We start from the raw sequence: 27,255 nt of genomic DNA on the forward strand, positions 1-27,255 counted from the left end.
TGTAGGTATGTTTACAGGTGTGCTCAGGTCACCATGTAGGTACCTACATTTGGCACATCGCCGTCTCCCAGGAGATGTACCCACCAGGGGGCACAAACGCACTGCGAACATAACCATACAACGGTAGTACCTGGGGTAGTTAGCGAGGACCACTCAACGGCACGTACACACTCAATTAAACCCCCCTCCTCCCCAGGCTCTCCTCTCCTCTCTCTCTCTATCTCCCTCTCTGTTATTCTCCTCTCTCTCTCTCTCCTCTCTTCCTCACTGGCTCCAGCCTTGTTCCATCTCACCTCCCCCTGAACGCACACACCACTCCCGATCAAACCGGATACCGACTCGAGATCACGCAACCACCCATTACGCCATGGCTCTAGCTACGGCCGTCACCAAGGATGGCTTCTCTTACGCCGGAGACCTCTTCGTCGAGGCGAGCGGTCAAAATCGCCATCGCCGTGCGACCGTCGCCGAGCTTAAGAACCACTTCAAGACCGGCTCTGAGAAGGACCATCCCGCTCACTGGTTCGAGGCCCAACTCATCCATTACGGCCTGCAGCCCTCCAAGGCTAAGGCTGTCGCTCGCATGCGTCTCTTCGACGCCGTCAACGGCGGCAAGCTCTCTGTCCCCGCTCACATCGTGGGTGACCCCCGATAAGCCCTCTCTCCCAGAGCCTCCCCCCCCCCAGCTTGTTTTAGTCTGCTTTGCAGACATGTTTGCTCACTCGGATATTTCTCGGGCATAGCTATCGCTAATACTGCCCAACGGCAATAGAAGAAGCTGGAGGCGGAGCTAAAGAAGACGTGGACGAAGAACGAGCGCGACGCGAAGAAGGCTACCCAGGCCCCACCCGCCGTGAAGGCCACGAAGGCCACGAAGCGCAAGGCCGAGACTTCGGGTGTCGATTTCACTGTTGACGTCGCGGGACTCAACATTGCCGTCACAGTAAATCCTTCAACGCTGTCGTCGACCCAGCCCGCGGCGAAGAAGGCAAAGACGGCGAAAGAGTCGGGTCCAAAAGCTAAGAAAGCTGCAAAAGAGCCAGAGCCAAAAGCTAAGAAGGCTGCGAAAACTTCAGCTCCCAAAGCCAAAGCCAATTCATCCAGCACATCTAAGCCAGCCACGGGCAAGAAGCCATCTGCTACGCCTCCGGCTTCCGCCAAGTCGGCCCCTACTACTCCCACCGTCAAGAAACAGACGGCCCGCCGCGGTGGGATTCACCAGGGACCCACCCGAGGTGGGGTGGCGTCGGCGTCGGCGTCGACATCGGCCAATCCTCAACCGCGGCCCAGTCGAGCCGCTCGCCGAAGCGTCGCTTTCTTTGCTAGAGGTCGAGTGCCCACCTTTGGCAACTATGGCTCCTCGCCAATTGACGACGACGACGACGACGACGACGACGACGATGATGATGACGATCCACCGCCCCCGTACACGGAATACAAAGACGAACGTAGTGATGACGACGATAATGATGAGGAGCTGGAACTCAAGCCGCTAGGACTGCTGAACGGACGATACGAGATAAGCAGCGACGAGGTGACCTCGCAGTGGGGCCACACCGGTTTTAGTCTCGTCCTTACCCTAAGCGGCTCCGAACTGTGGGGTCAGTTCGAGCTCGGCATCATCAGCGGGATCCTGCGCATCGATCAGCGGCCCTGGCAGTCGTCGCTAGACTGCCTCGACTTCACCTGGCGCGGCTGCGAGCTCGACGGCCCCATAAAGTACGGAGACGATAACCTGGGATCGATTCGATTCCTCGGCGACGGCCGGATTGAGGGCGAATTTGACTTTATGCGCCTCGATTTTCGGGGCTGTAGAATAAGTGGCCAGGGGACGCGCAGCGAGGTCGATGCCGCGACCATGCGGAACGAATGGAATGGCTACACGGAGTCGAGGTACGACCGGGAGAATCGTAATCGGTGGTGATGGATATATGAGGACATTGGGATAGGGGGGGGGCCTCCCTTCTGCAGTGGAGGTCTCTAACGAAGAAGAGGAGGAAAAGCGAGTGTGTATGAGCTTGGCACTCTGCTCCCCTCGGATTCTTGCGTGGCAGATTTCGGGATAGCCGAGCGATCGGATAGCTGCGGTCGGACCATATAGGTATGTTTAGGAGAAACTACATCTAGCCACCCGCGAAATAAGAGAGTGTCTCAAGTTCGGGAGGAATGTCATTTTTCACTATTTGGACTAGTGTGCAATTCACAGCAATCTGAAGCAACAGGCCAGCACGTGCTGTCCTGAGACAATACAACAAAGCCTGAGGCCCCTCGACATCCGCCTCTACGCGGTCCTCATTGCGATGGGATTAGGGATAACTCGTGCCCGTGGCTCAGAAAAAAGTACCGTGAACGTCACCCCTGGGAGAACGACACCGTGATCCATCTAGCTTTAGTACCGCAGAGATGCTTTTGCATGCTCACCCATGCCTCCCGTCAACTCGACCTCCAGCGTGCGATAACACATTCCCGAGTGTGGCAACTACCCAGCGCTCGCATACGCGCCCGCAGGCCCGAGACGAAATCCGCGCTCACGGCTCGAAGTCCAGGTTTCGCGGCGAGGATCCCGCGACCGAGCGCACCGAGTCCGACACGTAGCCCTAGTAGTGCGCCGGGGCCTGGGCGACGAGGTATCCGTCGGCCTCGCCGGCGGCGGCGCGCCACGCCGCGTGCGGGCCCTGGCTGCCGTCTCCGCCAGCGTCGCCGCTGCCGCGGGGAGAAGCGCGGCTGGGCGCGTACACGCCCTGCTCGTCGTACAGCTGCGCGAAGACGCCCGGGACCGGCGTGCTCGCCGGGGCGCGCGTGCCGGGGCGCGCGGACGCGCTCGAGGCGCCGCTGTCGCCGGCGTACGGGCCCGCGCCCGGGCGGCCGCCGCAGGCCGCCACGTTGTCGTTGCCGTAGTCGTAGCTCGCGGGCTCGGCCGCGGCGTCGTCGTCGTCGTCGTCCTGCGCCGGCTGGCTGCCGGCGGTCTCGGTCTCGGCGTCGGAGAAGGGCCAGCGGGGGGCGGCGACGCCACGGCGCGGACGCGCGCGCGCGATCTCGGCGCGGAGCTCGTCCTCGCGGCGCTCGGCGGCGGCCAGGCGCTCGCGCGCGTCGTCGCGGCGGGCGGCGGCGCGGTCGAGGCGGTGCCGCGCGTCGCGCGCGTGCACGGCGATGTGCTCGCGCAGGCGGGCGGCGCGGCGCGCGGCGCGCAGCCCGTCCCGCTCGCGCTCCAGCGCCGCCACGCGCCCCGCCTGCGCCGCCGCCGACCGCGCCAGCGCGCGCTCCTCCGCCTCGCACGCGGCCACCGCGCGCCACTGCGCCTCCAGCCCCGCGCGCAGGCCCGCGGCCGACGACGCCGCCGACGCCGTCGACCGCGACGGCCCGCCCAGCAGCGACGTCGGCAGCGCGAAGGTGCGAGCCGCGGCCTCGACTTCGGTCTGTGGTTCCGGCGAGGGAGGGGTGGGGAGGTTAGCGTCGGGAGGTGTGTATATATATATATATATATATAAGGGGGGATAAGGGGAAAGGGAGGGGGAGGGGGATATAGGTAGGGAGGGGGGGTGTGCAGAAGGAAAAGAGGGGAGGGAAGAAGCTTACACGTCCATATGTTTCGCTGTCGGTCGTGGACTTGGTGTCGGGGATCGGCTTGCCGTAGTGCTTCTCGCGGAAGGTGCGGGCGTCGAGGGGGGCCATGCGGCTGAACTTGTCGTGGAAGCTGCCGGAGAGGTAGGCCTGCTCGGGGGGGGCCGGCGGGTCGTAGATGATGGACGGGTTGCTAGGGACCGGGTAGCACGGCGAGATCTGCTCGCCGGTGGAGCCGTCGACCTGCGCCGCCGCGCCGGCGTAGTACTTGGGGAAGTGGGCCTCGGACGGGGCCGGGGCGGGGGGCGTGGGCGGACGCAGTCGGGTCGCGCGCGCGAGGAGCTGGTCTTTCGCGTTAATATCGGGAGCGGGAGCGGGAGCGGGAGCGGGGGCATCTGCCTGCTCGCGGCTGCGGCGGATCAAGTTCGGGGCACTTACCCCCGAGGGGTCCTTGATGTCGACGTCGTGGGCCCAGCGCTTGCATCCGCAGGCCCAGGCCGCGAACGTGCAGGGCGAGATCCGGCCGCTGGGGCGGCCTCCCTCGTCGTCGTCCTCGTCCTCCTTTCCGAAGTGGCAGCGGCCGCTGGCCGCCGACATGGCGTGGAGGGTCAGGTCTGCGTCCGCCGGGGCCCGGATGTGGCCGATGGCCGGGCGCTTGACCTCGAAGACGGCGTCGCGAGAAGAAGTGCTCGCCGTGGTGCTCGAACGGAGTGCCTTGCTCATCATCTTAATTATTCTGCCACCCACCCCGGTTCTCGGTTAGCTCCGTATCACAACGGGAGAAGTGCTCCAGGAGAAGTACTCACCGAGAGACGCTCTTCTTGTCTCCTGCCTGGGCATCACCGGTCTGAGTAGATGCCTTATTGGGCTGGCACGGTCGGCCTCCGATCCAATCGAATAGGGGATCCCTGTCGCCTCCCATTCCAGGGCCGCGCATGGCAATGTAAGTCTGCATCATCGAGTTTGATATAACCTGTTTTCCCCCTTCCCCATTGGATGCTCCGGCAGAACAGCCTGGGAGAAATCGTTCATGAGCGGGAACAGGGGGAGGACTAGAGCTACTCTTCTCATTCTGGCCTTCTTTGTGCATGGCTACCTCGCCGTCCGAGTTCTTACTCTCGTCATTGTGTAGGTACTCATCACTCTTCGTCTTCTCGTCCTGGGTTGCTTTGGAGAGGGAGAGAGGAGTTAGCATAAACTAGAGTAGAGAAAGGAGGCTGGCTCATCAGGACAATAGTTACCATGACCATGGCGAGCTCCAGCTAGACTTCCACCAGAACCAGAGTCAGTGGCATATGGCTGAAGATTGCCAAAGGCGCCAATGTCGATATCTTCCTCCATCTGCTGTTGGCTGGAGCTGCTCACAACAGAGCCAGATGCAGGAACCGCTGGATAGTCAGAAATATAGACTCCACCCATAGATGGCACAGATTGTCGGTTGCCTATTACAAATAATCAATACTCAAGATCCTGCAGTAGGGATATTCAGGGATGAACCTCACCGCGAGACGGCGGGATTCCAGGTGTAGGAGGCATTGTCAGCCAGCTGGGTAAATTTGACTCGTCCTGGAAATCAACCAAAACGGCGTGGGAATTCCTTGATAAAGAGGCAGGAGTTGAATACGTGCTTCTAAGCTTCAAATGAGGCGAGAATCGATGCAGAAGAAGGTGTGGATGGAGAAAAGGCGATGAGGCCAGCTGTAGGTAGTGAAAGGGGCGAGGGTTGCTGAACGGAAGAAATTTTCAGGGTTCAGAATCGCCGTGAGTTTGTGGGTGTTATGGATCTGACTGTGTGAATTCAGGAAGCGCCGCCGATATTGTTGATAACTCGTCAAGGACATATTCGTACTGTCGCGTCGACACCTATTACGCGTTAAGTGTTGCGTGCATATGGGTGAACGGTTTCAGGGGCAACCAACTCGGTTTGAAAACATCATAACACAAGGGAGCACTTTATGGGATGATATCCTAACGCAGCAACACACAACGACCTGAATAGAGTCCTCTTAGGTATGTATGTCTCTTGAGGTAATGGCATTGAATGAGGGTATGCGATATCTACCTAGGTGTCAGCGTCTTGGTTCCAGACTACAAGTTATCTGGTCCCAGCCCAGCCAATATCAACCATAAATAAAACATAGAGCTCCCTTGAAGAAAGCTTTCAATATTATTCGCCGTGGGATTCTTATTTCTTCCCCTTGCCCTTGGCACCACCCGCCTTGCTTTTACGCCCCTTTGGCTTCTCCTCTTCCTCGTCCTCGTCATCTGCTTTAGCAGCTTTCTTACCACCCTTCTTTGCGCCCTTCGCCTTCGGCTTTTTTATGTACTTGTCCTTCTCAATGTCGATATCCTCGTCATCATCAGCTGCTTCGACTACATCAACTGCTTCTGCATCATCATCATCATCGTCATCTATCGCCTCTTCAAGATCTGGCTTGTCTCTGGCTGCCTTCTTCGGAGCCACCACGCTGGTAGCTTTCATGAAGGGAATGGGGTGGGACATGGTATTGTACCTAAGAACGTTAGCCCCTATATTCATAGCTCAGAGGGAAATGGACTCACAATCTGGTAAAGGTAGCCTTCGCCTGGGTGTCGATATTGACGAGCTCTTCGTCCTGGGGTCCGATGCCGAGTTCCTTGATCGAATCGAAATCCTCTCTGGTGAGGAAATAGCTATCCATAAGCTCGATAACCTCCGGCACGGAGTCCTTACCTTCGTCTGCGAGTTTTTTGACGAGCTGTGTCCAGAGAACTGGCAAGTATTGCTGCCGAACCTCGTTGTGGTCGCCGGAGGATTTAAGCCGCATATGCGAGTGGAGCTCCCGCACGTATCTACCTAGCTTGCCGTATTTGCTATTGTTACCAAGCCAAGTCGTGAAATTTGACCCCATCAACTGGCCGGCTACAAAGCTGGCTGGCCGGACGGTACTGAAGACCGCGTGCGTGGGCATGAGACTCCAGTGCTGTTGCGGGCCGTGGATCATCCGATCTACCAAATCGCCGTCGCTGATGCTTTCCGCCGCCTTGTCGACCAGCTCCAGAGCCTTAAGATTTTGCTCTCGCTTGTTGTACTGATTCTGGTTCAGGACGGACGGTTTAGTGCGGAGGTAGTTCTCCTGTATCATCAGGTAGCTGAACTCATGGTCGTTGAAATAGAGCTCGATCTTGTCGTTGAGTGTCGCCTTGCTCGCCGGGGCGAAGAGGCCGCCACCGAGCATCTTCTGGCAGATATCCCAGGGCTTCAGCACTATCGACTTCTCCCACGCTTTCGACATATCTTTGCTCTGGCTGTAGTCCATGGAGGATTGGTCCAGCTTAACCGTAGACAACATGTTTATGATTTGCCGGATATCCCGGTTGCTGCCTTCGATAAGGGCATCTAGCACTTGGGGGGATAGCTTCAACCCTTCCCGGTGGCAGATGGTCATCATCCGTGAGCGTATCTGGTCGATTTGCGGTCGTTGGAACTTGACATCGAATGCCACGAAATCAAACGGTTTCATTTTCGGCAGCTTTCGCTCATTGCAGATCAGGATAAGAGGCACCTCGGTCTTCTTGCAGAACTTTGCCAGAGCGCCCACGCCACCACGATCTCCAGCCGACATCCCGTCTACTTCGTCCATGATCAGGACGATCTTCTTCTTCTCCTTATCTATCTTCTTCCCATCCTCCGCGAAGAAGCCGTTCAATGACGTGTTATTCATCACCTCGCCGACACCAGATTCCACCAGCTTCTTGCTGCGCGCATCGCTAGCATTGCTCTCTATAACATCGTAGCCCTCTAGCTTGGCCGCCAGGTGTGCCGCTGTTGTCTTGCCAACACCGGGAGGCCCAGAAACGATGATAGCGCGGGCGCCACCCATGCCATCCGCTCCTCTCTTTTGGAAGTTGTATTTGCGGGCCTTTGACCAGTTCTTCAGCCAAGTTTGGATCTTCTCTACCGCGGCCTTGTTACCGCAGATGTGGTTCGCTTGGGTCGGGGCGTACTTCACCGTCCACAATTGTGAGAGAGGGATCGGGGCGGCGGGAGCAGGGCCTGAAGAACCACGAGTGGCGGCAGCGGCTCTCCGAGCCTTCTCAGCTTCTGCCTTTCGAGCCTTCTCTTCTCGTTCCATTTCAGCAGCTTGCTGCTTAGCCTTCTCTTCTTCCAATCTCCGTTTTTCCCGGACCTTCTCCGCGCCTTTCCCGCTTCCACCGCCGGCAGGAAGGCGGCGAACGAGCTCGAACAAGCCTTCTTCGTTGATGGTCTTAAGACCAAGCTGGCGGATCTTGGCCAGCTTACTGGGGCCAGCGTCTTCGCCCAGCACTACGTAGCTTGTCTTGCTACTAGGGGCGCCCGTGACTTTCCCGCCATATCGCTTCACCAACATCTGGGCTTCCTCGCGGGCGATAGTACCCAGTTGTCCGGTGAAGACAAATGTTAAGCCAGCAAGACAATCCTCCTCTCCTTCGGGCAGTTCTGTGGTGGGGTTGAGTGGCGGTCCGGAATTACCACCACCCGCTGCCGCCTTTCTCCAGTCGAATTTGGCATCCGGGGTTTGGGTTGGCGGCGTCGGAGGTCTGACCATCGGAATATCATCCAGTATGTTTTGGATTTCTGCGTCCTCCGGTTCGTCGACCTTCTTCGCTCTCGGAGCACGCGGCTTCCTCGGCGCTGGCTTCTTACGGGGCGGAGACTCATCCTCTTCCTCTTCGTCAGATTCAGGCTCAGGGGTCTTCCTCTTCTTACTCGGCGTGGAGGTTCTGTCAGTCTTTGCAGACTTCGACGCGAGTTTCCCGCCGCTGTCAACCGCTTTGCTGCGGGAGTTAACGCGCTTCGGCTTGGGAATGAAGTCCTCTTCGCTTTCGCCTTCCGAGTAGTCGTCATTCTTCCTCTTATTCCGACCTTTTGCGTCGGCAGCGAAAATATCATCTCCCGCATCTACGTCGTCTTCCATATAGACATCCTCTTCATCGTCTAGGACGTGCCGCTTGACTTTAGTCGAGGGGCGTTTTCCCGATTCGGGTATCTCGTTGTGACCAGACCTTGATGCCCCCTTCCCGGTCGTCTCCTTTCCAGTGGTCTTCTTGTTTCGGGGGCTTGATCGCGGCTCAACTTGGGGCTGGATTTTGGGCTCGGATTTCTTGGTCGGCTGGCTCTTCGTTTTGCTTGAGGCAAAGTATTCGCTGGCTGTAATGGCGGTCCCCTGGAGCTTCTCATTGCTGGTTCAAAATTTTTAGTTTGTTTTTGGTTGACTTGAAATACAAATGATGCTTACGTCGCCTTCCTCCTAGGAGAAGATCTAGTAGGCAGTTTCTTCGTCCTAGAGAATAAAGTTAGCTGGTCCAATACAAGTTGGTTGTGGTATCGGAGCCCTTTTGCTTACTGTGCGACCGGCTCGTCATCCTCGTCGCTGTCGTCCACGACTTTGCGCACTTCTAGTACTAGGTGTTAGTATCGTAACCAGTTATAGTAAAGAAAATACGCGTACTGCTGCGTCTTTTCGAGGAATCCTCGCCTGTCTTCTTTGGGACCGGCTTTGTAGGCGCGGTAGCACCCTTGGCCCCAAAGAAGGACCGAATATCAGACATTTCGTTCCAAATACTGAAATTTACCCGGAATGAAAATAGAAGAAGGATGAAGAGGAGGAGGATGGAAAGGGTGGACGGCTGCAGAGGCGGGTTGGCGCGAAAGGGGATGCCCGAGGTTTGAGCCGCTAAAAAGCTCGACGCGAACTTATGACGCGCCCGCCCTTCTGCTGTCAGAATCAGGTTTAACTGGGTACCTCCTAAATTAATGGAACTACACCGCGTACTGCATGTTTTATTGCATACCTCTCTACACCGTAGGTACCTCGTACATGCTACGAGGGTAAAGCCAGCTAGTGCAGAGCCTGAGATAAAGGTCGCTTATCGTACACAAGATAGATACAATGAAGTCTTTAGTATACCTGCACATAGGTACATAACACATCCAAGCTCCAACCTCAACTCTCAACTTCTACCTGAAATAAGAGGCGATGCCCTAACCTTCGAGCAACCGTATCTCCGTAACCACTGTCACCATGCGCGCCAGCGGGCCGTCATGCCTCATCGGCGCCCTCCGCTCCCTAAGAATACTCTACGCACCGGCTACACGGCCGTCGACGATACCTCATCCCTCAATTGCGACGCCCCGGATTCGACACCCGCAAAATGTCCGATTATTCTCGGCAACGACGTCGATGGCCGGCAATTGGCTAGAGCCCAGTCTGAATCGCAAGAAAAAGATGATGAAAGGGCGGCCGAGGGTCGCCACTGGCGGCTCTACCAAAGGAACGACAGTGGTATGGGGCGATTACGGGCTGCGGATGATCGATCACCACCGGAGGATTAGTGCAAAGCAACTCAAGTGTGCGGAGGACGCCATCAAGCAGCGGTTACGTGGAGAGAGGTATCGGTTGTACAAGAGAGTCTGTTGCAATGTTGGCGTGTTCGTGAGCGGAAACGAGGTAGGTTCCCGGATGCTTGCCCCCATGTCACATATATGTTCCAACTAACGCGTGGCCGTAGATTCGTATGGGTAAAGGTAAAGGCTCGTTCGACCACTGGGCGACGAGGGTAGCGGTAAACCAAATCGTCCTGGAGATGAAAGGAGTGCTACACGAGCAAGTGGTCCGCGATGCATTCCGGCTAGCAGGCCACAAGCTTCCCGGTAAGGATCCAACCATGGCCCGACCGGGAACGCAGGCACCCCTAACACTTTATATCTAGGGCAATGGGAGTTTGTCAAGAAGGGAGAGCCGCCTGTGGTCGGGATTACGAAGCTGAAAGGGGTCACGCTAGAAGAGCTGAAGAGACCAAGGCGGAAACTTCCCACAAAATCGCCCAGCTCCAGCCCTATCCCGGCGCCGAGGCCGGAAACCCAGCAGGTGTCCGCAAGTGCTCCGGCATAAATACCCGCTAGGCGGCGGGGGGAATTGAGGAGAGCATTCAAGCTGGGACTACTGCCTCGTGCTGTCATTCCTCTCGAACGGCAACGAGCCGATAGACGATACATCCTAGGGACCTCACTACCGACCTCACATGGCGAATATACCCCTATCACGATCTAGCCCTAGAGACCGGCGGGTGTCTACATGTACCTCGATATGTACCTCTCGAGTTTAGGACTTTAGGTAGGGGCGACAGATACAGCGGTGCACCTCGCACTTTCCAGAGTATGAGTATCTGCTCCTTTCCGACTCGGCGCGCCCTTCCTACGTCATTTCCACTGGGTGTGCCATCGAAGACCGGCATGACGGAAGTCTCGTCTGGCCTCTCTTTCCTCTTCTTTTTTTGCTCAAAATCTGCTGGCTCGGTTTCTCCGTCGAGGCTAAACACGACGCCCTCAACCACGCCCGCCTATGTTACTCACCCATCCAGATCCTCTGTCTAGATACCTAGGCCATCCTCCTCCCTTGCGCTTCTTCCGTCCCATGCTACATATTATGTCTCCCTTGTACGAGTTTGCAAGTATTCATCCATTGTAGCCCAGATCGGCGTCGAGAAGGTTAGCAGTATGTCAACACTGTCCTTTAGTCATGTCCGACTACCTTGAGCTTGAGCTCAAAAGTTTCCAACTCTCTAGCGAACAGGCCAATATGTCTTTATCCGTCACTGCGCTGGCCTTGATATCTAATATACCCCCTTCGCAATACTCCCCCGAGGAGCTTCGACGGTTAATCGACCTGAAGCGACTGTGGCTGGTTTCCCCGGGCCTCTGCCGCATACAAATCATTATTGACCAGAGCCTCCTCTGCACGTGGGAGTCGAACCCCGAAGTTGGCTTCCTGGAATACCTAGCCGACGCGATTTGTCAATGCTCGGTAAGTTCGTGGTGCCGCTTTCAGTCATTGCTACTCATGCGTATGGCCGTAGCTATGGCCAACACTCGGTCTTACCATCAAGCAAGAGGACATCCAGTACCAGCCGTCTTACGAAGGCGCCCCGAATCTATACTTCATCGTCGAACATCTAAACAAATATTCTTCACTTCTATCGCCACCACACATCTCCGCTGCCTATCTTAATGGAATAGAATGCCTGTTCCAATATCGACCAAGCGTCGCCGGTCAATCCAATATGCCCTGTGCTCCCGTACATCACTGCTCTCCCGAACAGACCCGGTATACGCAAATCTGGGACTTGGAAGCTAATCCTTATCAAACTATATGGCTGGGAGACTATTATAAGGGCTTAGAGGCCAGTTCCTCCACAACGAGGCACTCTCGACATGGATGGGAGGAGGCAGTATATTTAGCCCGGATGGCCCTATATGTCACTATTGGCATTAGGAAGCGTATTTACGGCTTGCGGCTCCTCCAAGTTGGTCTGCGCCCTTCGCTGCTTGAATTGGCTCCGACTGTCTGGAATGCCCATTATCTCAAGGTTGGTGTTCTCAACGGGATGTCAGGTTTGTGTCTAATGTCGAGAGCTAGGTGGCGGCATCGCATGTGACTAATTTCCCGGTCATCTCAGCCATCCTATCAACGTCCGCCCAAGCTCAATCACCGTCGCTGAGGAAGAAAGTTAGGAGACTTCTAGTAGACAGCAGCCCTGGATGCAATCCAACGCTCAGCATAAATGCGACGGTCGAACCTACGATTTATCAGAATTCCATTCAAGAAAGACTCTGGGATCTGCTACGGACGACATTGACACCAACCATTCGCATAGGTAATGTCAGTGCCGGCGGTTTACCTCGGTGTAGTGAATTGGGAAATGATGCCCATCAGAACATGTCGTCAGAGGCCGATAAACCGAAAGACGTTGAGCTTGAGCTTGACGTCCCCATTAATGGACCAGATGATACCAACCAGGGCGCTATCGGCCTCCACCTCAACTCAATTTCATACTTGCCATTGCTTCAATATCCGGAGTACCAACTCGCAAATGGTGAGAGCATTCTCGAAGCAACAGAGAGAACCCGACACTGGCATAGGTACGAAGACGAGTACGAAGATGGGTATGAGAACGGGGGTATAGACCCGGGCCCCATGGACGAGTCCCCCAAAACCTTTGGTATCGTCGACGATCCGTTTGATTCTTTAAGAGAATGTAATTCCCGTGATGCTTTCTTCGATTTATCTGCACAAACACGCGAGAGGCCACACGACCCTTCCTTTCACCAGGAAAATAGTGGTGGTCTTATTATAGATAGAGATGGCGTATCCACATCTGACTACTTCCACGACGTCGACACCATTCAACGTACCAGGGAAGAGACTTCATCACTTGTGGAAGTCGCGCTTTGGGACGACACTCATCGATACAAATACGAATTTGAAGATGATCATGCTGTAGAATCAGAAAAGCAGGCTATGATGAGTGACTACCAAGTGGAAGAATGGCGGAATTTCTAAACCATGGGAATATATATATAAACGATACCGATTTACGACATAAAAAAACAAAAATGAACACATGTGTAATAATACTGATTATAAGTGCTAGATGCGACCTGCAGTCATCGAAGCACTCCGTGGCTCTCCTCTCGTTTCGTTCGCCTATCCCCGGCCGCTTGTAGGGTTCGGTCCCCCTTCCTTGTGTCCATCGTTGTCATCTAGCAGCATAGGTCTGCCTCGCAAAAACACAGGGTATTGTGAGACTCGGAACTTTTTATCCAAAAAAGAGCCACCATCACCCGTACTGGCGGAACCGGTCCCATATCGTTTTCGGATGGTTTTTTTGCTCTTGATGGCGCACAAAACCGTCGTGTCAATGGCAGTTGCGTTGGTCGAACGGCGCGAGTGGCAAGTCGTCTATCGTGCGGCCGGCGGTTTCGCTCCTGAGGCGGGGGCGGCGGGTTTCTTCTTCGCGCCCTTGGGCTCCTTCTTCTTGATCTGCTCAGGCTTCAGGGTGGCGTGGTGGATGTACCAGTGGAAGGTGATCTGCAGGATGAGGATGACAAGGACGACGACGAGGATGGTGAAGATGTAAGGTTGGTCGTTGAGGACGGCGACAGCTTCGTCGGTGGCACCGATCTTGCCCATAAACCCGAATTGGCCCGACATTTTGAGATGTAGGTTTGGATTGCGCTCTCGAGTTTCTTTTCTTTATTGGTTGGGGTGGTCGACTTCAAGCCGAGCGCGGGATGATGAGTTGTCTCGATTGCTTGACGAACGGACGGACGCGAAAACGGGGCGGGAATGGGCCGATAAAGGAGGTCGCGCTAGTAAATAACAATAACAATTATGGTGGACCAGTCACGCTTGGGAAGAAAAGGAGGGAAAAGAGAGAGGCGGAGTGATGATGGCTTCACTTTTTCACAATCGGGACAGAAGAGAGGATAGAACAACTACGAGATAAGAAAATACGTGGACATAATAGAGCGAGAGAGAGGGAAGGGCTGGCAAATCCTACACAGCGCTTTGCGTGCTGGTGCAATTATGAGACAGGCACCCACGCAATCCACCCTTAGCACATACATCGTTCTCGATCTTCCCTCGACCAACTGACGACGGCGCCAATCCCTGCGAAACTCGTGCGTTTCAGACCTGCGGCAGAGGTCGACTGATGGGGCGGCGCCAATCATGGACGGGCGACGGGGAGCGTGTAAAGGGGCCCAAGGGTGGGTATGCCCGGCCTGAGTCCCTGACGAATGCTCGACCTCTCTTCTCGAAGGAGCTTCGTCGTTTGTGCCATGGCACGCGATGCGGCGTCGCGCCGCAGTATGGGACCTCGCCTCGGCCCAAACGCGTGTGGGAGGAAGGCTAGTGAGATTGTTGGATGGCTCGAACAGATGTTTATAGCAATTCAGAAGCGTGAGATCATGCAACTCTCTGTGCGACACGGCGGCCTACCTCCCTAAATCGTCAGCGGGAGGGCAGTCCCTGTCCCTTTATAAACGATAATTGATTGGCGGGTATTTGTAGCGATTCCCACGATCGATACATTGATACATTACGGTAGGCAACCCCCCTTATGGATGTAGGTACATAAGTACCTAAGTACTTACCTGTACGTGTGTGCCTATGCACAGATCTACATCCTAGTTCCAGCTAATGAAGATGCAAGACCACCAAGCCCATGATTATGTAACGTGCCTATGAGTACTTCTTCCAGGTACGTATCGCTTCTCTTGTACCTGAAGTCTTGAACCAACCATAGGCTAGGATCGTTGAAGCCCTCGTGCTCCACCGCATCGCCCATTCTGGCGGGTGGAACTAAGCTAAAGAGGTCCCGCCAGCTCGGCACGGTAAAATTGTAAATCCGTAATATGGGTTATGTAGGACAAGCCGCCGGGAAAAAATTAGGGAACCCTGTACCGCACATGTACCAATCGAAGCTCATGTACCTCAAGCCCCTCCTCCTGTCGTATGAGCATTTCGTCTTTCTTAGTTGCGCCGTCGCAACCAGAACAGGGCAGGCTTACCGGATTCTCGATATGCGATGAGCGTAGTACGCCCTACGAGGTGCCTCCTCTCCGGCAGGCTTGCTGCTACGGCCAAACCACCACCGTCGCGATGTCGCGCCCAATTCCACAGCTCGGCGCGACTCGCCGGCAAGCGCAAACCCCGATTCAAGAGCATCCGAGCCGAGGAGATGGGCCTCACGACGCCGGAGAAGGTTGTTGAGTTCTCCAAAGAGACCTTCCCCCAGTACAGCCCACAAGAGATGGAGATTCTCAGGAAAAAGTACACGCCCGATCAGATAGCTGCGCTCGAGGCGGGCGAGGCAGCTATAGACCCGAAAGACCTCACCATACAGGGCCGGGTGCGGCGAGACACCTACAGGGTGCCGTACCTCGACGACTTCAGCAAGATCTACCCCATCATCGACAAGCGACCCAAGTCAGGTGCCCCCCCACACCCGAACGCCAGGTTCATGACCGACGAAGAGGACATCGAAGACTTAACCACGCGCCTCGAGAAACTAATACCGAAGGACGTCAACTTCGACGGCATGAGCGCCGAGGAGATAGAAAAAATATTGCGAGAGCGAGTCGACCTCGACATGGAGGAGGCCAAGTATTTCTTGCAGCCGGAAACGCTGACGCCGACCAACGGACCTACCGCGTCAGCTGTGGCCCCGCTGCTGGGCAAAAAGCTCAAGGGTGTGGCGGGACTCTACAAGCCGCCGATCGACCCGGCGGACGGCGGCAAGGATGACCAGGGCATATACCAAGATCTCAAGAGGCGAACGGGCCTGAGCGTGAGCAACATCCTGGACCTCTCCACCAAGGTCCTCGTGACGCGTTACGTCCACAACCAGACGCGTCTAGGCAAGATCATAACCGCATCGGTCCTAGCGATTGCGGGGAATAAGAACGGCCGGCTAGGCATCGGCGAGGCGAAGTCGGTCGAATACTCGGTGGCCGTGCAGAAGGCGAAGCTGCTCGCCATCCGGAACATGCGGCCGATCCGCAGATACGAAGACAGGACCGTCTACGGCATGGTGAGGGCCAAAGTTGGCGCGACCATCGTGCAGATCGACGCCCGGCCGCCTGGTAAGGTTTTTTTTTTTTCTCTTTCCCCGGCCCCCCCTTCCTCCCCTCAAAAAAAAAAAGAAGCAAAAAAAAACACCCCGTACTGTGACTACCGTTATCCTAAAGCCATGCGGACACGTGCTAATGCATTTCTCTCCCCCCCTCCTCCCCGAAACAACAGGCTTTGGTCTTCGTGCGTCCCATCGACTCTTCGAGATCTTTCGCGCCGTGGGTATCCACGACATCGCGGCCAAGATGCCGAGGGGCCGGAACCCGATGAACTCGGTCAAGGCCTGCTTCCTAGCGCTGGTGGGCCAGCAGGACCCCGAGGCGCTCGCCATCGGCAGGGGCAAGAAGCTGGTGGACGTGCGCAAGGTGTACTACGGCGGCAATGTGTACTAGTAGTAGAAGAACCCCCCCCCTTCTTCTCCTCCGAGCGAAAAAGAAGAAGGGGGGAGGGAAGAAAAAGAAAGAAACCAAACACGTGCGGGGGGCGTATTTCCCGTGCATCACTCTTATGTCCCGATCCTGATTTTCGGGGTATCTTCTTTTTCTTCTCGTGTTCTCCGTATTCCACATGCCTACACCCAAGTAGGTAATCTGCTCGCGGTACCAACTAAGCCTCGACACAGCGTCCTAGGGCCGTGTAGACATCGCCCCCCCCCCCCTGTCCTCGCCTGCCTATCCGATATGGGCTCTAGACATTCCATATGGGCTGTTTCTGCTCCCGAGGGGCACAGGCGCCATCGGCCCAAGATCTGGGCCCGCCAGTCTTCCTTCTCGAGCCTTCTAGATCCGTCGTCGATAGTCCCGGAGGTCCGGATGGGCTGAAAGGGCGGGCGCCCATCCCATGCGCTTATGCGCGTGCTTATATGTGCGTGGGTAGGTATATACGCCGGGGTAGGGGGGAGGGAGGGGTGGGTGTGGGCGTGCTCAGCCGCGGGCCTGGTCGCCCCAGTCGATCTCCTGCTGGAGGACGATGCTGTAGACGCTGGCCTTGAGCAGGGTGAAGACGAGGCTGGTCTTGCGCTCGAGCTCGCGCAGGCCGTCGAGGATCTCGGCTGTCGGCTGCCCGGCCATGACGTCGAGCACGTGGGCGAGCTGCGTCGGGGGGCGAGCGAGCGCGCGCGCGCGCCTTTGGTTAGCCGTCGTCGCCCTTCTCGCGCCCGCGGGCGCTGCCAGAAAACAAACCTACCTTCTTCATGTTCTCGGCCAGCCGCTCGTACTCCTCCAGCACCTCCTGCTCCAGCGGCGAGAGCTCCGGCGGCGACAGGAGCGGGTTGGATCCCTGGCTGTCCATGCTCGAGAGGGGGGTAGGGGGGTGTGCGCGAGGGCGTGCGTCTGGTGTTCGCGGGCGGTACCTATGCGTCGTTGAGATGATCTTGGTTTGGCTTGGTGGGAGGACGGGAAGGTGACTTGGCTCCGCGGGGAGGTGTGGGACGGACTGTGGCGTCGCTGCTGGCGGGGTCGAATCGCTAGGGGCTTCTTCGCCTCGCGTGGCACGGAGCCTCCTACCGCTTCCTTCCGTGACAGCCAGGTCATCACACCAGGATGTCACGTGATGCGTGCATGCTTAGCGCTTAATAATCGTGCCGTGCATACCGCCCTGGGTTATGTAATCCACACCCACTTGATTAATCAACGGGAGGCCCCAGTTGAGTGCCATTGGCTAATCATCATTCCGGATAATAAGTAGGGGTCTTCTCCAACATCTACATCCATGTCGCTTCGTATATCCGAGAGGCCTGCGCGCGCCACCTATCCTCACCACTGGCACCGCTAGCATCGCTGGCGCCAACTGCTTCCCTCGTCATACCACAGCGTACTACGCAGTATGCTTCAGCGTACAAGATAGGTAGGTATATCTCACGCTCACAGTATGCTTGCTGTGTCACATTCGTATCCCCCCCCTTCTCCTTTCGAGCTCGCGAGGCTCCTTCACCACCGACCTGCCTTTCAGGTCAGCCCTGCCCTGGATTCTGCATCTCCGATTCCCTCTTCGGTGTTTGTCCGAACTCCGACAGGTGAGACAGGGTATGGTAGTCCGGCCGCGGACAATGCTCTGTTTTCGGCCACAGTGAGCACCAAGTTGTTCACATGGCCTCCTCTATCCTATCAAGTCCGCCCGGGCTCGGGGCTCGGTGGGAACTGCATCCCAAGACTCCCAGGACTCCCAAACCTGCCGATGGTATGCTTGAGGAATGCGAGCGGCGCGGAGATACAGTTCCAGGACGTGATGGTTTCCAAATAGTCGCCGACGCTTCGAGAAATTGGTCCTGGTTCGGACAGGCTAAACAGAGCCGTCGGTTTCCGACCCACCGAGAACTCGGCCGGGACTAGATCTATGGCCCATACATACAGCCTGTTAACGGCCGCCTCCCCTCACCACGACCGGCGGTCCCTCTCTTTCGCTGTTCGTACGACCTCCCCTTTGATTCCCTGCCCCCCCCCCCGGGCCAATTTTACCCCCTCCTCCATACGAACCCACTACTATTTAGACCGCCTCGCGTGCACGAGATATATGTCGCCGCATATTGCCCCCCTGGGACCCCAAGCTCGGCTCCCCGTACCAAGACTACTTATCCTGGCGGAAGTTATGGTAGAGCCCGAGAGTAGTATAGCCCCTATCGCCTTCCCGCGATTCCCCGATCTACCGGCCGAGTTGAGACTCCTCGTATGGCACTTCGCCCTGCCGCGTCGCGTCTTCGAAATCCGAAGGGAGACGGTGCCTATCAAGGAGAACGGTGAGCCAGACACGACTGCGGATTTGGATCACGACCCCTGGCGCATCCGCAGTTCGGATCTGGCCGCCGTGTTGCTAGCCCCGCCGGTATTGTTGTCGGTCTGTCGTGAAGCCCGGAAAGTCGCTTCGAGACATGGATCCTGGAAGTGCGTGGGGAGCCGTCCCCGTGGCGTCTGCCGTGTTGCCAGGTTGAAAACGTGGTTCGACCCCTCGACGGACACTCTTTGTTTCGACGACTCCATCGTGCAGCCGGCGACCGGGCCAGTCGCAGAGCTGAACGGCCTGGTCACAGAGATCGGCAATAACCCCGCCGTCACTAGGGCCTACTTCGCCAGTTCTCCCGCCAGTTCTGTCTGCGTGAGCCTCTCGGCCCTGTCGGGCTCTACCGGGAGGTTCCTCATAGATCAGTGGAAGCGTACGCGAGGCTTCTGGTTCGGTGTGCCGCGATACTTATTCTACCACGACAGCATAGTGATGCACCTGGGAAGATCTTCCAAGGTCCAGCAACTTTTTGGAAGGGGTGTCGATAGATGCCATACTCTTCTCATCGATATTCATGATCGCCAAAAGCTCAAACAGTTGACGGAGTTATATGTTGAGGAGTCGGATCCGGCGTATTTTCAGGTCAGTGACTCGAGTCCTCTCATCCTATCTAGGGTCGAGTTGCGGGACGGATATCACCGCCCGGCTCATGAGCACGCTCCCGGCCACTCTTCCAGGTTACTTCGTAACATTAATTGACTAACCTACGGACGCTGGCGAGCAGAGGAGGGTCGCGAACTGGCTCGAGGACATCACCGAGCCAAACGAGGAGTATGTGGAGGAGTCGTACGCCGACCTCAGAAACCTGTGGCTCGTGGGGCAGCCAGACGAGGCACCGAATCCCGCCCTCGCCCTCTCGGCGGACAAGGCGAATATTAAGGTGAAACCTCTAGTCGAACCCGTGGCGGTCCTCGGCGCCGTTCAGCAGTTCAACCATACCCACCCCTGGTGCCGAAAGATTATCGAAGACATGCCGGACATGCAGCTTGTCGTTCACTTCCGGCTCTGCATCATGAATCACGAGAAGCGAGAGGGGAAGTGCTGCCGAGCAGCAGACAGACGTTGAGAAATCACGGCAACTGAAGGAATGCTCGTTGACTTTCAACTGCTATCGTCTTCGAATTTAATATACTTATCATCCACGCGTCCCATTCCACACGCACCCTCTCGTAACGGTCATGTGTGGCCACGTGGCCTGCCTTTCTTCAGTTTGTATATCCCCAAGGCCGCCTTGCATGCGCCTGTCCAACCAAGCCGCTCTTTCCGCCATCTCTTCTTCCTGCCGTCTTTAAACATCTTCTCTACTATAACTGACGACCCTGCGGATCTCAATGGCGGTTCATCGGTTATAACTGGCGGTATCGCGGATTCCAATATCACCTCAACGGCGGGCACGCGCATAGGAGGCAGTCCTGGTTCTGGTTCGTTGAACTGCTCCTCCATGAGACCCGCGTCTGTGGCGACCTCAATCCACACCTCGGTCTTTCGGATGGAGTCGGCGTAGACGACTAAGATGGCGATGAAGACCAGAGGAATGGATACTGCCCAGAAGACGAAGAACATGTCGCCTCCGGGGCCGAACGGATCGCTCATCGAGAGGACGCCAGACACAACGGTAAATGGAAGTAGAATACCACCCATGTAGGAGACGCGATCGAAGCTCTGCTTGTTCCGCTCCAAGTCGTACAACGAGGCGTCATCTCGCCGACTTGAGCGTGGCATCCCTCTTGCGACGGCCCGACTTTCCGCTTCGCCTGTCACTCGTGCCTCCGGCAGCGGCCACCACGGTGCCATCGAGCTCAGTCGGCTCAGTAGCTCGGCTCCGCGGCCGGTGCGGGCGAGGAGAGTTTTCCATTCTAACGTCGCCCGGGAAGGGTGGTACGTGAAGCCGGGGGACCTATGGTCGTATTCGGAGCTGCTTATGTTTCTTTCGAGGCTCATTTGAATCCTCCAGTAGAGTGTGGCCATACTTTCTAAAGAGCTACGAGTGAAAGGGGGTACCCCTGCCGATAGTGTGTCAATGAATTCGATCCATCTACTTATCGCGATGTCCTCCACGAGAGATGATATTGTTACCGCGGTGAATTTGGCACTGGCGCTATTATGCGACTTGTCACTGCTCTGCCGCTGTCCTAGTAATTTGTCCAACCTCTCGAAGAGCAATGCCTCAAAGCCTAGTAGTTCGTCGTCACTGCGGGGTTTTAGGTTATTACGCCCAGGATCGCTGCCGATGTCGTTCCGTCCCGTGTGAATAAGGGGGACATTGCCCACCGATGCTAATTCCGACGACGGCCTCCTCACAGTGTCCTGTGCGGGGTCCGGCGTGGACTCCTGCGAGTGTAATAACGGCCTGTCTACGAGAAGGACTGCTGTATCAAGGTACGTTGTCAGCGAGGCGAAGCGCGAGGTGATACGCGTAGCTAGTAAAAGCGCGTAGAACATACCACAGGGACGCAGCCACAGCGAAGCGCGACAGAATGCCACCAGGTCCCCGCCGGATGGTACCACATGTACATTGGACCTCTGGCGGGGGTCGACTCGGCTGCCGGCGTCGGGCCAGGACGACGAACCATCTCCAGAGTCCTCCCAAGCCTCGGGATACTCGTAGTATGTGAAGGGCGGCGCGGAGTCGGCGGGCGCATCGCCCACCCGCGGGCTGCGCTCCGACTCCTGCCAGGAGCCCGGGCCCGGGGGCCGGTAGGTGCGCCGCGCGGCGTGGGCCTCGACGAAGCGCGGGTCGACGCCCAGCTCTTCGCAGAGCACGCGGCCGTAGTCCGAGGGCGGGGCCGGGTTCTGCACGACGAACAGGCGCCGCGCTGCTTCTTCCTCTTCTTCTTCTTCCCCCCTCCGGTGCCGCCGGATCGCAGCGCGCAGCGCCTCGGCGCTGCCGAAGCCCGTCCGCGCGAGGCCCGGCTGGCCCTCGGTCTCCGCCCATTCCAGCGCGTACGCCCGCGTGGCGGACTCTGGTGACGGCTGCGGCTGCGGACGCCCCGTCGGTCTCCGCGGCTCGTCGGCGCTGCTGCGGCGGTGGGTGCTTGGTCCCGCGAGGGTGGGTCCGCCCTCGGCGGAGCGTCGCGGCGGCGGGTCCATCTCGCGAGCCGTCTGCCCTCCCGGCGGCTGCGCGCGCTAATCCCGCCCGTCGCTCGCGAAACGCCAGGCTATCCAACTAACCCACGAATCGACCGTGCCGACGCCAGACAAGCGGCTGTAATATATCAGGTCAAGAACGCTTGCCTCTCGTAGGCGCCGGTCGGTCGGCGGAGCTTGGTGCGGCAGCGGCGCGTCCTGTCTCTCTCTCTCTCTCTCTCTCTTTGTCTCTGTCTCTCTCTCTCTCTTCCCTCGCTGCCGCCAGCTATTTCTGCACGCAGCGCTGTGCTTGCTACGTATTAGACAAGAGACGAGGCGCGGACAGATAAACTGGGTAGCTCGCGCGGAGGAGAAGCGGACAAGACGCGAGAGCGGAAAGGAAGCCGGAGCGAGGAGAGGCCGGTCTACCCTCGCAGATGCCCGGGTGCACACGAGTAGGCAGGTAGGTAGGTATATGAACAACAGGCCTGCGTGCAAGCGCGCGCCGCGACCCGGCTACGAGTAGTACCTAAGGGGGCGAGGGGGGGGGCGCGAGGCAGTGTCAGCCGCCGAACCAGCCGACCCAGCTGCGCCGAAAAAGAAACAGCCTCCGGCAAACCCAGCCAGCCTACGCGAACACTACCTACCGTTTCCCAGCTTCCCGCCTATTAATTATCCCGCGAGCATGCCAGACTCCTAGGTAGGCAGGCATGTAGCGCCCTTGCCCTCCTCGCCGGACACGGGTAAAAGAGCGTACGACGTTGCTACGTTGCGACGTCCCAGACGAGGCGGAAACGGAACCCCCTAAAAGAGAAACGAGAGGGCAGATGGCGGATCACCGCTTACGGCCGCGCGATGGGATAGGTAAGTAGGCTTAGCCGGTCAGCCGCGGCATGGGTGCCCCCAAGTTACCTAGGTATGTACATGTACACCTCACCCCTATATATAATAAGCTCCCGCTCGCGCGCACTCACACGCACTCGTCACGAGCGCCCCCCGATCCGAGACACCCATCCCATCCCGCCCGCCGCCCAGCCCGTCACGTTACCCACCCACCACCAGCACTACCGTTTAGTCGGTTATCCAGACCCTCTCGCCGTCAACCGTGCTAACGGTCTTAAAAGATTGGGGGAAGGGAGGAAAAAAACCGGGGGGAAGGTAATTTTTTATTTTTTGCTCCGCCAACCTACTAGTAGACCCACGTACATAGGAGACTATGAGTAGAGAGGCGGACTAGAGAGACGATTCGGAATATCGCGATGCGCGAGCACATTCCTCGCGAGAGAGCAGCAGCGACAAACGCACCACTGGCGCCGGCAACCCCCTCCCCAAGAGGCTAGGCGAGGCTAGCCAGGAGATCGACGTCCAGAGGCCAGAGGCGAGAACTAACCAAGCCCGCGCGTCGAGGTCTTGCGGCGAGGCTAGGAAACACGAGAGAGACAAGTTTTACGAGACGTACGTTGGTTTCATGGCGTCTTTTCGGGGTTTCCCCGTGAGGGGACTCTGATCGAAAACTAATCTAGGGCCATCTACGTTCATGCCCGCGTGGAGGCATCTCGCTCTCCCTACAAGAGGGAGAGGGAAGGAGGACAGATATATGTGGAAGGAGAAAAACAGACAAGGGGCGCACGCACACACGCATAAAGTGCATGAGGAACCGCCATGCTAGGAGACTTGTGCTTCTAGGGGGAAAACAGCCAATGGCATTGACTCGCCATTCTTTCAATTGTCGTGTAAGCCGTTTTTGTCGTCGTCCTTGCTGCGGTGGCTGCTACGTACCCGCGAATCTCTTTTCTGTAGGTCTTCCCGCTCAAACTCCTGGTGCCAATCAAACTCCGTTACATATGTGAACGATGCTCGATGCTACCGTCATTCCCCCTTCCCTCCAGTGCCTGACCCAGGTTTCAATCTTCATCATGAACAGCGGTAGAGGAATGCTCCGAGATGGTGCTTGGTGTTTTTTTTTTTGGCTTCTTTCTTTCCTAGTTTTCTTTATACACTGTCCATAATGCAATCCCTGTAGGTGGATAGGAGCTTCGTTAGGTCGAGGCTAGATTCCTTCCCGCGCTTGACCGCAATCCGGTCAAGAGTTGCGGAGAGAAGAATATAGCAAATCCTTGCCCGGGCCAAAGAAGATGCGGTTGGGAATAATCACCTGTCGCTGTCGTAATCATCACCGTCGTGGTGTAGGGTTACACTGTTGAATTCCTCGAACGGATCGGCAATCTCGTTGCCTGGCGTCGTCATTCCGCTATCTAACGGTACGCCCTTGGAAAAGGTTGTCTGCCTAGAGCCGGTAATATCGACACTTTCGCTTTCCTTTACATTTCTGAAGTTGACGGTATCGATACCGCGCCCTGCGTGCGGGGCTATCGGCGGCTTCATATGTCGAATGAGTGCCCACTGTGTCGTTCGGAAGAAGGGATGCGCTTTGATGTCGGAAGCTCCAGCCCTTGCGCCCAGTCTCCTGGTCTCATCCTTGATCAGAAGTTTTCGTATCAGGGACTTGCAAAGACTAAGGATTGCCTAGTCAGCATTAAATTTCCAAGTTTTGGCCTCGGGTATCGCATACTTAGAAATCTGGGGCGCGCCAGAGTGTTCTGGGAATGGTATCTCCTCTCGCAGAATATTGGCAAAAGTCGCGTTGCGATTCTTGCCCTTGAAAGGCGTCGTTCCGTAGAGCATCTCGTAGACCAAGATTCCTAGGGTCCACCAGTCCACAGCGCTCGTGTGTCCGCTACCCTTGATGACCTCGGGAGCAATGTACTCTTCGGTTCCCACGAATGAGTTCGTTCGGAAGTTGGCGATGCAGGACTTCGTATCTATCGTAGGGAGGGACGAGGTGCTCGCGCCATTCTTGCCCATGATCATGGTGGGCTTACCACCCGGATCCGACTGTTTGGAGAGGTCAAAGTCGGAAAGCATAATGTGTCCCGATTGGTGAAGTAGGATATCTGGAAAGCGTTAGAACGATTTCCGAGGACGCGGTAGCTGCCACTCACTCTCGGGCTTCAAATCCCTATAGATAAACCCCATCAGGTGGAGATACTCGAGGGCGGCCGTCACTTCGGCCGCATAGAACCGAGCATCGTCCTCGGGAATGCATTTGCCGGGCCGAGTCTGCAGCGCGCGGAAGAATTCGCCGCCGCTGCAGTACTCCATGCACAAGTAGAGATGGTCTTCGGACTGGAAGGAATGATACAGGGTTACGATGAACGGGTGGTTGCTCGTCGCCAGAATTTCCTGCTCAGCCAGCGCCCTCTTGATCTTGTTCCGCTTGATCATCTCCTTCTTACTCAGGACTGCACTTGTCAGCACACGCCCGGAAGAGCCGAGGATGGGAAAAGCTCACCCTTCATAGCATAGAGCCTAGAGCTCTTCTTCTCCCGCACGAGATAGACTTTGCCGACATCACCTTTCCCGATGAGCTTAATCTTATCGAAACTGGAGGGCCCGACTTCGACGGTGCGGACTTTGATCGAATTCGAGCTGTATGTCCTGCGGAAAGCTAGGGAAGTGTTGACCGGAGGGGGGAGCGCGCCGAGACCGTCAGTCTCGGGTACGGATAGGGTCGCCGGATCGGAGTGCGACGTTTTGGAATCGACAAGGCCGAGCGAGGCAGAGTTCTCGCCTTGGACCAGTGGTTCCTTGCCCAGCTCTGCCGTCGCCGGCCTCTCCCCGCTACCTTTCTCTTGACTAAAGAGACCTTGGGCGTTGGGAGCACTCGCAACCCTCCGTAGCTTTCTCGCCAGCTCCTCTTTCGTAGCGTTCGTAGCCTGCTGCTTCGCGCCGTCGGGGCCGTGGACCTTCAGACTTGGAGTGTCGGGCGGGCTCGGCGGCACGGAGCCTTCGTTATGGTGGCGGAGCCCCGGCTGGCCTTGGTGGGCAAAATACGGGTTTGCGTTGGCGGTGGGACTCAGGGCTTCATCAAGCGGATTTCCCTCGCTCGTGGTGGTAGTCGACCTAATCCTACCGACGTTGGTGAAAAATTTCCTCGATTGGCGGAAGCTGACCTTCCCCTCGGACCTGAGGGGATGGTCGAGATTCTTCTCCTTGTCGCCGTTGGTGCTCGAGTTGATGCGAAAGAAATTCTTCAGCTTCTGGTTGAAGTGAATGTTATGACTGTTGGTCCCCGTATTGGCGGCCGCCTTGACGGGCATCTTGCCCGATTCGGTTGTTTTGATGTTGCTGTTGTTGCTATTATCGCTATGGTTATTGCTGTGCAGGCTCGGGTCTCTCAGATCAGCATTGGAGTGATGCCATGACGAAAACCGTTTTCTGATTCGAAGATGAGGCCCTCGTCGGGTGATAGAGGTTGGAGAGGGAAGACTCGGAGAAGGAGAGTGGTTGAGGTTGGAATGGTGGTCAATTGACTTGTCGGACCCCATGTCGGTGGTAGGCGGCGGTTGCTGCTGGGTACTAAAGACAGGCGCAGGCATTGTCTGGTTGGATCTGCCAAACTGGGACTGGCGCTGGCGCTTGGGGGGCAATGCTGGGACGCTATGGTATGTTGGTCGTATATACAGGGCAGGCCTGGATCCGGTCGGGGGGAGCCACTGAGAGCGGGGGAAGCGAAGAAGGGAAAAAGGGGCGGGACCCGGGTGGGCTGGGTTCCCGCTGGCATACGTTGCAATCCAGGGTGCTCGCCCAGGCTGCTTGTCCGGCTGCTCCTCGCTGCGTGTGTTGCTTATTGCTTGTTGCTTGCTAATCAAGGCGCGGCGCGGAAAGCAACCCAGGTACGGCGCGTCTCGTCTAGCCTAGAAACATGGGCTTCTCTTTGGGCCCTGCTGCGCCAAAACGAATACCGGTACCTCCGGATTGGCCTTTATTCGCCCTGGTTTCCCTTTGCCGCGATGCGAAGGGGGGAGGGAGTGTAGATCCCCGGCGAGGATACGATCGTGGTAAGACTAATAACGATGCAACAGAGCACGACCTGACTAGGGACGCGCCAGCAAACCTAGCAGGTAGTTGTCGAACTAGCAGACCCTCGGGTGCATAGTGTTCTCTCGTCAAAAGGCTAGCATGCGTTCATCCGCAGCTTGGCTGCGTACTATCCAGGTGGGGCACTTCACGAGAGGGCTGGAGGGGGAGGGATGAAGGGAGACGGGAAAAGTAGGCAAGGAACGGGAGCGGGGAAAGAGAAGCAAAAAAAAAAAAAGGGGATGACGAGAGCTGGAGAGGAGGCGACAAGGGTAGCGTGGGATGCGAGGTTTTGCCTTCTGTCAGGTGAGGGAGAGGCGAGAGGCGAGAGGGTTGCGAGGGAGAACTGTTATGTGAGTCCGGTGAGTGATGAGGGAATGAGGGTGGTGAGAGAGACGGGAAGGACGGGCAGGGCGGGCCACGCCAGGGAGGCAGAACAGGGACGGGGATAACGAGGAGCAGGCAGAGGATAAGGAAGGGGAATAGGGAACACAGA

General features: G+C 56.9%; 11 protein-coding genes across 11 annotated transcripts; 5 read left to right on the forward strand and 6 right to left on the reverse strand.

Moving 5' to 3' along the window:
• Window positions 1-238: 238 nt before the first annotated feature.
• On the forward strand, window positions 239-2,296 carry GGS23DRAFT_567235 (uncharacterized protein). Its single transcript, XM_051516319.1, has 2 exons — window positions 239-637; window positions 773-2,296. Exons 1-2 carry the CDS (start codon window positions 368-370, stop codon window positions 1,922-1,924), a joined length of 1,422 nt encoding a protein of 473 aa, XP_051372184.1. The 5' UTR covers window positions 239-367; the 3' UTR covers window positions 1,925-2,296.
• GGS23DRAFT_621132 (uncharacterized protein) lies at window positions 2,166-5,047 on the reverse strand. The gene is made up of 3 exons (XM_051521152.1): window positions 4,368-5,047; window positions 3,577-4,297; window positions 2,166-3,416 (listed from the first exon to the last, which is right to left on the reverse strand). The coding sequence occupies exons 1-3, from the start codon at window positions 4,754-4,756 to the stop codon at window positions 2,598-2,600; spliced, it is 1,929 nt and encodes a 642-aa protein (XP_051372185.1). The 5' UTR covers window positions 4,757-5,047; the 3' UTR covers window positions 2,166-2,597.
• Window positions 5,048-5,746: 699 nt separating this feature from the next.
• Window positions 5,747-9,132, reverse strand: GGS23DRAFT_596652 (replication factor RFC1 C terminal domain-containing protein; the record flags this gene model as incomplete). Its single annotated transcript, XM_051518507.1, has 5 exons — window positions 5,747-6,074; window positions 6,124-8,763; window positions 8,820-8,864; window positions 8,928-8,979; window positions 9,033-9,132. 5 exons carry the CDS (start codon window positions 9,130-9,132, stop codon window positions 5,747-5,749), a joined length of 3,165 nt encoding a protein of 1,054 aa, XP_051372186.1.
• A 206-nt stretch (window positions 9,133-9,338) lies between these two features.
• GGS23DRAFT_535859 (ribosomal protein L16) lies at window positions 9,339-10,608 on the forward strand. The gene is made up of 3 exons (XM_051514769.1): window positions 9,339-10,031; window positions 10,093-10,234; window positions 10,294-10,608. The coding sequence occupies exons 1-3, from the start codon at window positions 9,606-9,608 to the stop codon at window positions 10,473-10,475; spliced, it is 750 nt and encodes a 249-aa protein (XP_051372187.1). The 5' UTR covers window positions 9,339-9,605; the 3' UTR covers window positions 10,476-10,608.
• A 494-nt stretch (window positions 10,609-11,102) lies between these two features.
• Window positions 11,103-12,923, forward strand: GGS23DRAFT_596654 (uncharacterized protein; the record flags this gene model as incomplete). The annotated part of the gene is made up of 3 exons (XM_051518508.1): window positions 11,103-11,387; window positions 11,440-11,974; window positions 12,040-12,923. The coding sequence occupies 3 exons, from the start codon at window positions 11,103-11,105 to the stop codon at window positions 12,921-12,923; spliced, it is 1,704 nt and encodes a 567-aa protein (XP_051372188.1).
• Window positions 12,924-13,322: 399 nt separating this feature from the next.
• On the reverse strand, window positions 13,323-14,712 carry GGS23DRAFT_596655 (uncharacterized protein; the record flags this gene model as incomplete). Its single annotated transcript, XM_051518509.1, has 2 exons — window positions 13,323-13,614; window positions 14,648-14,712. The coding sequence occupies 2 exons, from the start codon at window positions 14,710-14,712 to the stop codon at window positions 13,323-13,325; spliced, it is 357 nt and encodes a 118-aa protein (XP_051372189.1).
• A 240-nt stretch (window positions 14,713-14,952) lies between these two features.
• GGS23DRAFT_605037 (uncharacterized protein) lies at window positions 14,953-16,390 on the forward strand (the record flags this gene model as incomplete). Its single annotated transcript, XM_051519697.1, has 2 exons — window positions 14,953-16,009; window positions 16,170-16,390. The coding sequence occupies 2 exons, from the start codon at window positions 14,953-14,955 to the stop codon at window positions 16,388-16,390; spliced, it is 1,278 nt and encodes a 425-aa protein (XP_051372190.1).
• Window positions 16,391-16,570: 180 nt separating this feature from the next.
• On the reverse strand, window positions 16,571-17,493 carry GGS23DRAFT_567262 (DASH complex, subunit Dad3). Its single transcript, XM_051516320.1, has 2 exons — window positions 17,184-17,493; window positions 16,571-17,089 (listed from the first exon to the last, which is right to left on the reverse strand). The coding sequence occupies exons 1-2, from the start codon at window positions 17,286-17,288 to the stop codon at window positions 16,922-16,924; spliced, it is 273 nt and encodes a 90-aa protein (XP_051372191.1). The 5' UTR covers window positions 17,289-17,493; the 3' UTR covers window positions 16,571-16,921.
• An 839-nt stretch (window positions 17,494-18,332) lies between these two features.
• Window positions 18,333-19,894, forward strand: GGS23DRAFT_535980 (uncharacterized protein). Its single transcript, XM_051514770.1, has 3 exons — window positions 18,333-18,401; window positions 18,487-19,355; window positions 19,498-19,894. Exons 2-3 carry the CDS (start codon window positions 18,510-18,512, stop codon window positions 19,837-19,839), a joined length of 1,188 nt encoding a protein of 395 aa, XP_051372192.1. The 5' UTR covers window positions 18,333-18,401; window positions 18,487-18,509; the 3' UTR covers window positions 19,840-19,894.
• On the reverse strand, window positions 19,343-21,479 carry GGS23DRAFT_567264 (uncharacterized protein). Its single transcript, XM_051516321.1, has 2 exons — window positions 21,218-21,479; window positions 19,343-21,142 (listed from the first exon to the last, which is right to left on the reverse strand). Exon 2 carries the CDS (start codon window positions 20,739-20,741, stop codon window positions 19,950-19,952), a length of 792 nt encoding a protein of 263 aa, XP_051372193.1. The 5' UTR covers window positions 20,742-21,142; window positions 21,218-21,479; the 3' UTR covers window positions 19,343-19,949.
• Window positions 21,480-23,990: 2,511 nt separating this feature from the next.
• On the reverse strand, window positions 23,991-25,999 carry GGS23DRAFT_605039 (Pkinase-domain-containing protein; the record flags this gene model as incomplete). Its single annotated transcript, XM_051519698.1, has 4 exons — window positions 23,991-24,354; window positions 24,412-24,793; window positions 24,842-25,141; window positions 25,192-25,999. The coding sequence occupies 4 exons, from the start codon at window positions 25,997-25,999 to the stop codon at window positions 23,991-23,993; spliced, it is 1,854 nt and encodes a 617-aa protein (XP_051372194.1).
• Window positions 26,000-27,255: the final 1,256 nt, after the last annotated feature.

This window comes from Durotheca rogersii (assembly GCF_024521655.1).
Source record: "Durotheca rogersii strain YMJ 92031201 chromosome Unknown GGS23scaffold_9, whole genome shotgun sequence".
In the NCBI taxonomy this organism is placed as follows: Eukaryota; Fungi; Ascomycota; class Sordariomycetes; order Xylariales; family Xylariaceae; genus Durotheca; species Durotheca rogersii.

Excerpts from the sequence above, each read along its gene's own strand:
- GGS23DRAFT_567264 (XM_051516321.1), bottom strand. The coding sequence starts at position 20,741 with ATGGCCACACTCTACTGGAGGATTCAAATGAGCCTCGAAAGAAACATA.
- GGS23DRAFT_535859 (XM_051514769.1), top strand. The coding sequence starts at position 9,606 with ATGCGCGCCAGCGGGCCGTCATGCCTCATCGGCGCCCTCCGCTCCCTA. Across the intron at positions 10,032-10,092 it reads TGTTCGTGAGCGGAAACGAG|ATTCGTATGGGTAAAGGTAA; the intron begins GTAGGTTCCCGG and ends GCGTGGCCGTAG. Across the intron at positions 10,235-10,293 it reads AGCAGGCCACAAGCTTCCCG|GGCAATGGGAGTTTGTCAAG; the intron begins GTAAGGATCCAA and ends CTTTATATCTAG.
- GGS23DRAFT_567262 (XM_051516320.1), bottom strand. The coding sequence starts at position 17,288 with ATGGACAGCCAGGGATCCAACCCGCTCCTGTCGCCGCCGGAGCTCTCG. Across the intron at positions 17,090-17,183 it reads TGGCCGAGAACATGAAGAAG|CTCGCCCACGTGCTCGACGT; the intron begins GTAGGTTTGTTT and ends CCCCCGACGCAG.
- GGS23DRAFT_621132 (XM_051521152.1), bottom strand. The coding sequence starts at position 4,756 with ATGCTAACTCCTCTCTCCCTCTCCAAAGCAACCCAGGACGAGAAGACG. Across the intron at positions 4,298-4,367 it reads GACAAGAAGAGCGTCTCTCG|AATAATTAAGATGATGAGCA; the intron begins GTGAGTACTTCT and ends GGTGGGTGGCAG. Across the intron at positions 3,417-3,576 it reads ACAGCGAAACATATGGACGT|ACCGAAGTCGAGGCCGCGGC; the intron begins GTAAGCTTCTTC and ends CCGGAACCACAG.
- GGS23DRAFT_535980 (XM_051514770.1), top strand. The coding sequence starts at position 18,510 with ATGTCGCCGCATATTGCCCCCCTGGGACCCCAAGCTCGGCTCCCCGTA. Across the intron at positions 19,356-19,497 it reads CGGATCCGGCGTATTTTCAG|AGGAGGGTCGCGAACTGGCT; the intron begins GTCAGTGACTCG and ends GCTGGCGAGCAG.
- GGS23DRAFT_567235 (XM_051516319.1), top strand. The coding sequence starts at position 368 with ATGGCTCTAGCTACGGCCGTCACCAAGGATGGCTTCTCTTACGCCGGA. Across the intron at positions 638-772 it reads TCTCTGTCCCCGCTCACATC|AAGAAGCTGGAGGCGGAGCT; the intron begins GTGGGTGACCCC and ends CAACGGCAATAG.